General features: G+C 41.4%; 1 protein-coding gene across 1 annotated transcript in view; it reads right to left on the bottom strand.

Moving 5' to 3' along the window:
* BLMH (bleomycin hydrolase) overlaps positions 1 to 12,343 on the bottom strand; it is a 50,763-nt gene that overhangs the window by 28,350 nt on the left and 10,070 nt on the right. The window contains exons 4-6 of the mRNA XM_075854326.1: positions 7,064 to 7,205; positions 6,291 to 6,379; positions 5,461 to 5,553 (exon numbers count right to left, since the gene is read on the bottom strand). Of these exons, the coding sequence (XP_075710441.1) occupies positions 5,461 to 5,553; positions 6,291 to 6,379; positions 7,064 to 7,205 (324 nt within the window). The remainder of the gene's footprint in view (positions 1 to 5,460; positions 5,554 to 6,290; positions 6,380 to 7,063; positions 7,206 to 12,343) is intronic.

The following is a 12,343-nucleotide window of genomic DNA, read 5'->3' as shown; positions in this document are numbered from 1 at the left end:
AGATGGTAAGCCGTCCCCCCGAAATCAGCGGGTTCGGCCGACATACATCTAATGAGTATGGGCAGCTTTAGGCCGGCTTCAGACTTTTTTATGGCGTTACGGTCTGTTTATACGAGCATTTCATTCAGCCGCTTTTAAATTATATTGAAAACCTTATGGTGTAAAACTCCAAATAAACATCTGGCCACAACATTTTAACCTCCCCCAAAACAATGCTGAAAAACCACTAGGGATCCCAAACCATAATAGAAGATGAACCAAGGATAACTTAAAAGGGAATTCCGGTTTCAGCAAATGAAAGCTATTCTTTGTAAAATTAAAAAGTTTTAATAAATTCCTTTGCGTTTTCTAGATCTCTGCTTGCAGCCATTCAATAGGAACCTTCATTGTTTACTTCCAGTGGATAGAAGTCTCTCAGTCATGTGATGGAAACACAGATGCTAAATTCTTTAGCTGTGATACACATATTCTAGTTCAGATATGGCGGATATTTTCTTTTGCAAATCTGCAACGAATTTGCGCGAAATGTGTTACATGCTGATTTTGAGGCGGAATTTAGGCCTATGGATTGCAAAGAATGAAATCCACGGTGAAAATCTGCGACTGAATGAATGAAATGCTGCAGATTTTAAAATATGCAGCATGCCCTGAATTCTGCACAGGTTTTTTCCACTACATGCAAATTGGGTTTTGAAACCCCATCCACATACATTATCCAGTGGAAGCAAACAACGAAGGTCCTATTAAATGACAGCAAGCAGAAATCTGGAAAACCGGGAGAGAGGTACATTTTAAAAAACCGCTAACTTTTTATTATACCAAAAATCTATATATATCTTTTGCTGAAACCAGAATACCCTTTTAAGAGCAAAAAGAAAAAAAAAATATTCAGTAGTCCTAAACTAAAAGGGGGGTTGTGAATAGAAGTGTATGATGCTGACGAATCAGCATCATCCACTTCTCTTCGTTACCACCCAGCTTCTGGTAGCGCACAGACACACAGCGTGTCCTCGCTCATCCGACGCGATGAAATTCCTGTGGGAGGAAGTGACGTCACAGCGTGATCTCGCGAGGACACGCTGTGTCTGTGCACTGCCAGAAGCTGGGTGTTAACGAAGAGAAGGGGATGATGCTGATTCGTCAGCATCATACACTTCTATTCACAACGCCCAGCTAGTAAAACAAGTAAAAACGCCCAGTTGTACATACACAATACACGCCCAGTTGGAAATAAGAAAGGCTCATTTGCATAAATATAAAAATGCTCATAACTTGGCCAAAAATGCTCGTTTTTTTAAAAATAAAAACGTTCCTGTTATCTACATTGCAGCGCCGATCTGCTGCAATAGGAGATAGGGATTTGAAAATCTGGTGACAGAGCCTCTTTAATAAAGCCATGGATTTATGCAAACAACGCAGACATAAGTTAAAGAAGGACTACTACTTTTTTTGAGCGTTTTCTAACTAATGCACCAAAGGGTCTTATAATAGAAGAAAAATAAAACTTGCGTTTGTAACAATTGTGGTTTATAAATAGCAGGCAAACCAAATCGCCAGGAGCGGCATCAGCACCCGGCGAACCCGGGCAAGTGCTGGGGCCCACTCCCCTTGGGCAGGTGCTGACTCTGCCGTCAATGGCGTAGCTAACGCTGTAGCAGCAATATCGGCTGCTACGGAGCCCGCGGCATGAGGGGGCCCATGCCGACCGCTGGCACGGGCCCCCCCATGCCCGGTAGTGCCTCTATGGTTGCTAAAGTAGTAGCGACGCCACATTCAATAGTATCTGCGTCCTTAGGATGCAGATACTATTGAATGCTATGGCAGAGCAGGGAGGCATCTCTCCGTTCTGACATTTACTAGGCTACAGGCCGCGTTCGGCCTGCAGACTATCAGGTGCAGGGACGGGACCCTTGTGCGGGCCGGCGTGATGACGTTACTGGATCACGCAGGCCTACGCAAGGATCCAGTCGGTGTTGGTGCCTTGGAATGGCTCAGTTTGTCGTGGGAACGGGGCCTAGCTGAGTATAAAGTTTTTTTGTTTTATTTGTTTGGGGTGCTGTATGGTCCTATCAACAGGCGGGGAGGGGGCTGGATGCCACTATCTACAGGGTGGGCTGTATGAGATGGGGGGCACTATCTACAAGGGTTTTCTGCTATTTTACTGACGCTGTGAGTTCCCCCGCAAAGGAGCCTACTAAGTCTGTCGCCCAACGGTCCACATGAACCTGGAGCCGGCCCAGCCAATCACCATCACCGATTCGTCAAGATATCATTAAATACTATTCAGAACGTTCTTGACAAACATGTGAATTTTGACATCAACATTTTTAGAAGCAGAGCAGTGACCTACAAGCTAGAGGACGGCCTGATAATAATACAGCCTGTCATGGGGACATTGCTCACAGTTATCTCTACATAAAAAAAAAACTGAATAAAATGTCATTTGTACAAAAGACTTACATCCTAATATATGAAGTAGAGTGAAAATTGCTGAGGTTTTGCCGCAATCGCCTCTCCTCTGCCTGGAAATTACTACTAGTTATTAACATAATAAATGACTAAACTCCTAACTACTTACTATTACCACTAACTCACTACTAAATCCACTATTATTGCTGAAATGAACTTCTAATAAGTAGAAGTAATGTTTTGTGTGGAAAACACATACGAAGGAATCGTAAACTATGGGAAAATATAAAATTGCTGCCTTCAAAGGGTAAAAACATGAATTTCTCAAAAAAATTGCTGCCAGAAGTCAAAGTATATTACTGAAGCCAAAAGTCCATATAACTACGATTTCACGTTGAGTTTAGAAGCCAATTCTATGATCACATCTGTTTAAGACAAAAGCCAGATGTGTCCAGATCCAACACGGTCTAAAGTAAAAACATTCTTCGTCAACTAAAGAAGAAGTCTCACTTTTTCATCTGGACTCCAGATAACTCCACATCACATAAAATAAACTGCAATATGTTGGGCAAACCTGACAGCGCATCCCGGCAGCTGCAATATGGTCTAGTTTCGAAGGTTAAATTAAAAGAGGGAAAACAAGGTTAAAATGTACAAGGTTTCGTCTTATCGGTGATTTCAGCATAATTTGAAAAGAAAACAAATTTATTTTGCTATACTCCGCCTCGTGTTTGTAATAATTAATGAAAACATGCCGTTTAGGCTCCGGTCACACTTCGGTTTTTAATTAGGTACGGCACATGAACCGGCAAAGCTCTTGAACATATCACCCAACATGAAAGCCTAGTCTGCAGCGCTTTCCTATACAGAGGTGCCAGCGATAAAAAATTTTGTTTTTCTTTACAATGGGATCCTATTGCCGACATATGTCACGCTATGTCTTTACAGTGGCATACGTTCCAACCATCTGTCGGAGATATACGCCGGGGAATACTCCTCACTTACACCTCAGACGGAAGAAAAAAGCGTGAGCAGAGCCTTAAATAGGTACTGATCATAAAAAATCTAATAAAAATTATTATATATATATATATATATATATATATATATAGTATATGTTCAATGCATATTGGAATATAGTGTATATACTTACCAGGGTCAGAGCTACATTTACACTGATACGAAGACTAAATTCCCCAGTTAGTCCTCAGTCTTATCCATTACAAAATTTCGACAACTCATAGTGACATCAAGACTGTGGGCTAAGCAGTGCAAACAGGGGTTTCAGTGCAAGATATCAGAGAAATGCAGCTCCAAGTGCCCTCTTGTGGTTGCAATAGTTAATCAACACATACAATTGAAAAAGTAAGGATCATTTCATATTTTAACACCTGGGTAGATGGTATGGGCCACAGGGGTGGCGGCCCATTAGGATATGGATATGGCTCTGTTCACAACTTGTTCTTACACTACATTCAGCATAAAAAACTGGAAAATCTCACGACGTACTGTATGTACCGCACATAGAGGCCTAACATATGCAACAGTATCTCATACAGTTGAATACGTCGCACATAGACTCCTGATGTGAAAAAAACCCTACGCTTTTCAATACAGTGAAAAAACGTCACCCAGGGGCTTATGTACCATGGATTAGGTGGCTCTTAAGACTGCGGGCGAAGCAGTGCACACAGGGTTTTCGAAGTAGTGTATCATGCAAACACAGCTCTGACTACAGGAATTATTCAGGGCTGCATTTGCCTCATTTATCTAAAATAATAAAATGATGGGTACCTTATAAATTGACGCAATTCACAGTAGCTAAATAAAGTAATTATGAAAATAGTGTACGGTCTGTAATAATCAAAGAAATCTATGCAGAGAAGATATAGGTGAAGAATCAGAAATAGCTGATAGATTGTGCATACCAGAATCTAAGGCTCCGTTCACACTGTGTATTACCTTTATGTTTGATGTATGCTTCGTGAAAGCTCTTGGCGCATACGTCAAACGCACCCTAAGGCTATGTTCACAGTTTTTTGACGAGTTTTTTGACGCGGAAACCGCGCCGCAAAACTCGTCAAAAACGGCCCGAAAATGCCTCCCATTGATTTCAATGTGGGGCGGAGGCGTCTTTTTCCCGCGAGCGGTAAAACCGTCTCGCGGGAGAAAGAAGGGACATGCCCTATCTTCGGGCGTTTGACCAGAGAAAGCGTATTTCGCAGCGTTTTGTGCCTGCGGCGCTCAATGGCCGCGGGCGAAAAACACAGCGAAAATCGGCGTGCAGGGAGAGGAAAATCTGCCTCAAACTTCCAAACGGAATTTTGAGGCAGAATTTCCACCTGCAAAAAACTCTGTGTGAACATAGCCTAAGGCTTCCATTATGCGAAGGAGGCCAAGAGTGGCTTGCCTACATGGGGCAGGATGTGTTGGGTATACCGTTTTTTTTTGCTGGATAGAATAACGTAGCAGACTACACAAATCTATCCAGAGGCATCAAGTTAAAAAAAACTTATAGGTTAAACTTAACGTTCTATCCTAAACGGATACGGCATGAGCTTTTCACGACGTATCTGTTAAACAGATGCCATTAAAGCCCATGGGTGATCGATGCCACTGTGAGGCATCCGTTTAAAGTATAAGTCAGCAGCTTGTCGTGGCATATGCATCACACAGAGACCAATAAACACAGTGTGAATAGAGCCTAAGAGAGAATAAGGTTCATGAGTTTACTGCAGAAACTTTGAAGTGCAAAAATTATTATAAATATGTAAGTCTCTGTTCACACTTGCGCCACGATTTCCATTTTTACAAGAGCCATGACGGATCTGTTATTATCCTTTAGGATCAGTTATGACGGATTCATATTTTTTCTCCGTTTACTTATAATGGATCAGTCATGTTTCCCTCAGGTATCACTTTTTTTTTTTGCTGGATACAATACTTCAGCATGCTTCGTTATTCTGACAGTCAAAAAGCAACAAAGTCTGAAGGGAAAGAACGAACGTTAAAAGAGAAATTTTTACGGCGACTTTTTAAAGATGCATTTACCTCCTCTATCATAGTGTCCAAAGCTGCAGAGATTTCTTCCTTAGTACTGTCACTGGATACCATGTTCCTCAGTCTTAGACAATATTCCCTCATCTTCAAAAACAGAAATCACATTAAATTCCTTAAAATATGGCATGAAAGTGTATTTTAGTTTCAGTACCAACATAAAAGTAAATGGACTACTGGGTGTTACCATTCACCTTGCAAATAGGGTGCGTCTCTACACACGGACTGGCCAGTATAAGGGCTCATTCAGACCAGCGTAATACTCATCCATATGCTGTGCATTGAAATAACGCACAGTACCCGGACCCAATGATTTCAATGGGGCCGTTCACACATGTGAGTTTTCATGCAGCGAGTGTCCGTTGCGCGAAACCCACTGCATGTCCTATATTGGTGCATTTTTACGCACCTAGTCGCCCATTGAAGTCTATGGGTGCATGAAAACCACGGACAACATCTGTGTGCGGTCTGTGTTTCACACATCAAATACATAGAAAAGCAGAGAAATAAATAAAAAAATTAAATGATTGCATGGACGGGATAAACGCATGCCATACGCAACGCACACAGACAAGAATATGTAGGAAAAACGCTGCGTTTTGACACGCTTGTCTGAATGTAGCCTAAAAGTGTATAGGGACACACACTATTAACAAGGGGAATGGTAACACCCAGTTGTTAATGTATTCACACATTTCCAGTTAACAGCCCTGATATGTAAAATGACCCAACTAGGTCCATTTTACTAATGTGAAAATAGGCCTGGAATTTAAATTAGGGTTATATTAACAGACAAAAAGAAAAATATAAAATCGTTTATTCACCTTGTGATTTAATACATCGTTCATTCTACGAGTTGCCTCTGATGTGTGGGATTCTGGGAAAGATTTCTTTGGGATAACACCATATTTTTCTGCAGGAGTGCAAATGAAAATAAATTAAATGAGAAAGAGATACTAGTAAGGCCCAGTTCACACAGAGTTTCTTTACGCTGATTTTGACGCGGAAACTAATGTATTGAAGTATACCGTGATTCTGACAAACTCCTGTTGTATGACAGGGCTTAACAGGAATACAAAAGTGGCAGACCCTAAGGCTGCCATGACGACCATCGGCACCGTGCGATGGTGCCGTGGGGGGGGGGGTCAATGAAACATCAGAGGGAGCGCTCATTTTGACTGCGGCATCTACGGGATTAAATGAGCAGTATTCTGTTACATTGGGTGTCAGCTGTTTCAAACAGCCGACACCCCCAAGAGCTCGCTCCAAACCCCCCCCCTACCAGTCCTCCGCTGTATATATGCAGCTCTGGTTGGGAATGGGTTAAAGGATTAGGTGCCAGACAATCTCCAAAGATATAAATTTGTTGCTGTATGTAGGGAAATCCAGTGTGATCGCTTGTAGTTGAAGTTTAGAAGAGTGTGGTGTGGTTCACACTGCACCATAAAATGCAGTAAATGTTTTGGATTTTTTTTTTTGCGGAGAGGGTGTACGGATTGTGCGGGGAAAAAAACACTACCATTTTTCAAAAATTTGGCAAATATGTTAAATCTCGGTGATAAAATGTAATTACTGGATCATTTCTGCAAATCCTTACCGATCAGATTAACCAGCATGTCCCACTGGCCTCCATCATTGCTGGGGTTTGAAAGCAGGAACTGCATTAGCCTCCCATCGATTGGCTCGTTCTGGTTTGCAGTTTGAACAAAAGCATTTAGGAAATAATTGCAGCGTTCTACCTGTGGAGGGTACAAATAATACTTAACAGGGTCCTAACTCTGAACATACAGGTATATAGCACATCATATCTTCACTTGACACTATTAATTGATTCAGAGTGAAAATATTGTAAAGTGAAGGAATCCTGACTGACTGTATCCAATGCGAGCAGACGTTACCTTTTCTGGATCACTATTTTTTTTTTAACTAGGGAAAAAAATTTACTGAAATTTTTTTTTTTTCTGATCAGTTTTCATTTTCGGATTGTGTAACCTTGCCTGAGTTGTGAACAACAGTACCAGAGATTCACTTGATAGCAGCCACAATGACATAAGAAACATAAGTCAGAGGATGACTTCTATATAAGTGTTGTGGGCATGCTCTGTGACTTGCGAAGAGGTCACTGTGCAGAGAGGGAGAAGAGGGGCGGAGTTGTTTCCATCACCTACAGTCGATGGTGTGACTTAGCGACATCGTGCTCGTCGATCGAGGTAGACTTCAGTGCGATATTGTATGTTCGTGCTGGTAATATTACCCATTTGTGCATGGAGTTTCATGCACTCGTGATATCAAATCACAACAAAACCGACGTATCTTCAGCTCATTTCTCTCCGAGCAGTCCTGTGGCCCAGAAGCGGGAAGTTTCACGTGGGCTCTTGCGGACCAGCTGCTCACATGTAACATGTATTTCAAGAGATACATATACACTACGGCTCATTCATTTCAATAGCCCCCAGATTCGTCGATTTCTCTGTAAAGGATGAATGTGATGCATGTATTTTGACCAGAAATTAGGCTTTCTACGGTTTTATGAAGGAGTTATCATTCGAAAAGTGATATGTCATAGCCGCTTTGAAAATTGTAGGGCATAGTCTGCAGGAATTTGGTCGTCTGGAAAAGGTTTCTCTTGGTGGCGTGCAGTGTACCCGCAAGAGATATGACAAAAACAAGAGTGCACGTGATTAACCACAAAACAGGAGGACAAATTTATGAGAGAGTGTGTTCCAAACAGCGACGACTGAATTTGTATATTTATTCCCTTTATTTCACGCAGACACAGGTCCAGCTACAGCTGTTCTAAAAATAAAGGATGGAAAACAAATGGTTTGTGCAATTTGCCTTCTCTGTGCAGTTTTATCAGCAGGGGAAGAGGAGATGATGATGGTTTCATCCTCTGTCCCATTCTATATTCCTAGTAATGACCCTGGAGCTGTTCGGCCCCATGCACACGAACGTGTTTTTGCGTTCGCAATTCCCCCGCAAATCCACGGGAGAATTGCGGACCCATTCATTTCTATGGGCCCATACACACTATCCGTGTTTTCACGGGTCTCCGCATGTCCGCAAATCCGTGCCGCAGAAACTCAGGACATGTCTTATTACGGCCAGTAAATTAGATGCGGACATGCCCATAGAAGTCAATGGGCCCGTGGAAAATGCGGGTACCCCTCCATGTGTCAACCGCAGTTTGCGGTTTTGCGGAAGTGTTGCTAGGCGACGCCGGGAATGAGTTCTGTCGTCATCCTGTTTTACCTAGGCTTTTTTTTTTTTTATCCGCAATTTGCGTATTACATACGGATGAACTGCGGAGGACATTTCACGGAACACGGTCCTGGAATTTGCGGACCAGAAAAACACTACGGTCGTGTGCATGAGGCCTTACACTGAAGTCTATGTAACAGCCCCAGCTCACTATGGCTTATATAGGACAGGGCAGAAAGCAGAACCGATCTCTATTCCGTGCACACTGTGATATGTGGTCAATAAGTAAATCTTCTGAGCTCCTTTTCTACTTTATTTTGAACTCTGATTCCTGAGAAGTCTTCCAGATAGCAAGTGTTTCTGTTAATATAACACTGGGGATAATCGGTGGACCATTGTCCAACAGTCCAGGACACTGCGTCTGCAACTGTGGACCTTTCAGAGTCCTGGTTATATTACTGAAAGACAAGTTGCATAATAAAGATTTTTGTTATGTCAGCAAATCAGAGTGGCAGACACAGCAACTAAGGCCTCATGCACACTCGTTGTACGGCCATTAATGACAATCCTGTTACACACGGGCTGCACACAGATGGCTTCCGTGTGCAGCCCGTTGTTTCACAGACCAAATTCAAAGCAAAGGCCGAGACTGTTATATACATATATAATATAAAGATGTTTTTTCTGAAATTGGGGGAAAAAAATATGCACTGGTAAGCTAATCATTTTTTATAAAGGAATTTCCTTGAAATAAATGAGAGACTAATATACAGTTAGGTCCAGAATTATTTGGACAGTGACACAATCTTCATGATTTGGGCTCCGCTGCCACCACATTGGATTTGAAATGAAACTGAGATGCAATTGAAGTGGAGACTTCCAGGTTTAATTCAAGGGGTTGAACAAAAATATCCTGTGAAACGTTTAGGAATTACAACCATTTTTCTACACAACCTCCTCATTTCAGGGGCTCAAAAGTAATTGGACAAATTAACATTACCATAAATAAAATGGTTTTTTTAATACTTTGTAGAGAATCCTTTGCAGGCAATGACTGCCTGAAGTCTGGAACCCATGGACATCACTAAACGCTGGGTTTCCTCCTTTGTGATGCTTTGCCAGGCCTTTACTGCAGCTGTCTTCAGTTGTTGCTTGTTTGTGGGTCTTTCTGCCTTAAGTTTTGTCTTAACCCCTTTAGAACGCAGCCTGTTTTGGCCTTGTGGCACAGCCGATTTTTTCAAATCTGACATGTGTCACTTTATGTGGTAATAACTCCGGAACGCTTTTACCTATCCAGGCGATTCTGAGAATGTTTTCTCGTGACATATTGTACTTTATGTTAGTGAAAAAATTTGGTCGATAAATTCAATATTTATTTGTGAAAAACTTCAAGTTTTAGAAAACTTTGCAAAAATTAAAATTTTTCTAAATTTAAATGTGTTAGCTTGTAAAACAGATAGTAATACCACACAAAATAGTTACTAGTTAACATCCCCCATATGTCTACTTTATGTTTGCATCATTTTTTTTCACGTACTTTTATTTTTCTAGGACGTTACAAGGCTTAGAACTTTAGCAGCAATTTCTCATATTTTCAAGAAAATGTCAATAGGCTATTTTTCAGGGACCAGTTCAGTTCTCAAGTGGTTTTGAGGGCCTTATATATTAGAAAGTCCCCATAAATCACCCCATTTTGAAAACTGCACCCCTCAAAGTATTCAAAACCACATTCAGAAAGTATTTTAACCCTTTAGGCGTTTCACAGGAATTAAGGCAAAGTAGAGGTGAAATTTACAAATTTCATTTTTTTTGCCACAATTCATTTGTAATAAAAAAAAAAAAATCTGTAACACAGAAGGTTTTACCAGAGAAACGCAACTCAATATTTATTGCCGAGATTCTGCAGATTTTAGAAATATCCCACATGTGGCCCTAGTGTCCTAATGGACTGAAGCACCGACCTCAGAAGCAAAGGAGCAGCTAGTGGATTTTGGGGCCTCCTTTTTTTAGGAATATATTTTAGGCACCATGTCAGGTTTGAGGAGATCTTGTGGTACCTAAACAGTCGAAACCCCCCAAAAGTGACCCCATTTTGGAAACTACACCCCTCAAGGCATTTTTCTAGGGTAATAGTTAGCATTTTGATCGCACAGTTTTTTTGCAGAATTTAGTGGAATTAGTCTGTGAAGATGAAAATCACCTATTTTTCTGTGGAAACATAGAATTTTTTCATTTTTACAAGGAGTAAAGGAGAAAAAGCACCCCAACATTTGTAAAGCAATTTCTCCCGATTACGGCAATACCCCATATGTGGTCGTAAACTAATGTTTGGACCTACAGCAGGGATCAGGAGCGCCTTTTGGATTTTGGAGCGCGGATTTTGCTGGATTGGTTTTCAGTGCCATGTTGGGTTTGCAACGCCCCGGAGGGACCAAAACAGTGGAAATCCCCAAAAAGTGACCCCATTTTGGAAACTACACCCCTCAAGGAATTTTTCTAGGGGTATAGTGAGCATTTTGACCCCACAGGATCTTTTTTAGAGCTAAGATGACCAAAAAACAACGATTTTGGCACTTTCAATTCTTTATTTCTTACAGCGTTCACTGTGCGCAATAAATTAAGTTTTACTTTATTCTGCCGGTCGATACGATTACGGCGATACCATATGTGTATAGTTTTTTTTAAAGTTTTGCAGCGTTTGCACAATAAAATGACGTTTCTATAAAATAATTTATTTTCTGAGACACGCTATTCTGAGCCGTAACTTTTTTATTTTTTCGTCAAAAAAGCTGTGGGAGGTCTTGTTTTTGGCGGGACGAGTTGTAGTTTTTATTGGTACAATTTTGGGTTAAATGCGACTTTTTATTCTATATCTTGGGAGGGGTGGTGACCAAGAAATAGCGATGCTGACAGTTTTCCGTTTATTTTGTTTGCGGCGTTCACCGTGCGGAAAAATTAACATTATAGTTTCATCGTTTGGGTCGTTATGAACACGGTGATACCAAATATGTGTACTTTTCTTTAACGTTTTCATTTTTTCCCTATAATAAATGACTTATTATAGGAAAACAAAAACTTATTTTTACACTTTTATAAAACATTTTTATTAACTTTTTACACTTTCTTTTTTTGTTTATTAACCTTTCTTTTACTTTTTACACTTTCTTTTTTTACCTGCAGCTCGGATCGCTGCTAGAATACATTACAATACCTAGGTAGTGTAACGTATTCCAACTGTCAGTGTGACGTCACAGTCACTCTGAGGCTGGGTTCACACGACCACTTTAACGTCCGTAATCGACGGACGTATTTCGGGCGGAAGTCCCGGACCGAACTCAGTGCAGGGAGCCGGGCTCCTAGTATCATACTTATGTACGATGCTAGGAGTCCCTGCCTCTCCGTGGAACTGCTGTCCCGTACTGAAAACATGATTACAGTACGGGACAGTTGTCCTGCAGAGAGGCAGGGACTCTTAGCATCGTACATAACTATGATGCTAGGAGCCCGGCTCCCTGCCGTGTGTTCAGTCCGGGACTTCCGCCCGAAATACGTCCGTCGATTACGGACGTTAAAGTGGTCGTGTGAACCCAGCCTGACAGTTGGTCTACGAGGATCAGCAGAGGCTGATCCTCATAGGCTTCCATACATGGCAGACCCGGAGGCCGTTGCCTGGCCT

Source organism: Rhinoderma darwinii, chromosome 2, assembly GCF_050947455.1.
Source record: "Rhinoderma darwinii isolate aRhiDar2 chromosome 2, aRhiDar2.hap1, whole genome shotgun sequence".
Classification (NCBI taxonomy): domain Eukaryota; kingdom Metazoa; phylum Chordata; class Amphibia; order Anura; family Rhinodermatidae; genus Rhinoderma; species Rhinoderma darwinii.
Note: the sequence above shows the minus strand (reverse complement) of the source record. Positions and strands in the feature narration are given on the sequence as shown.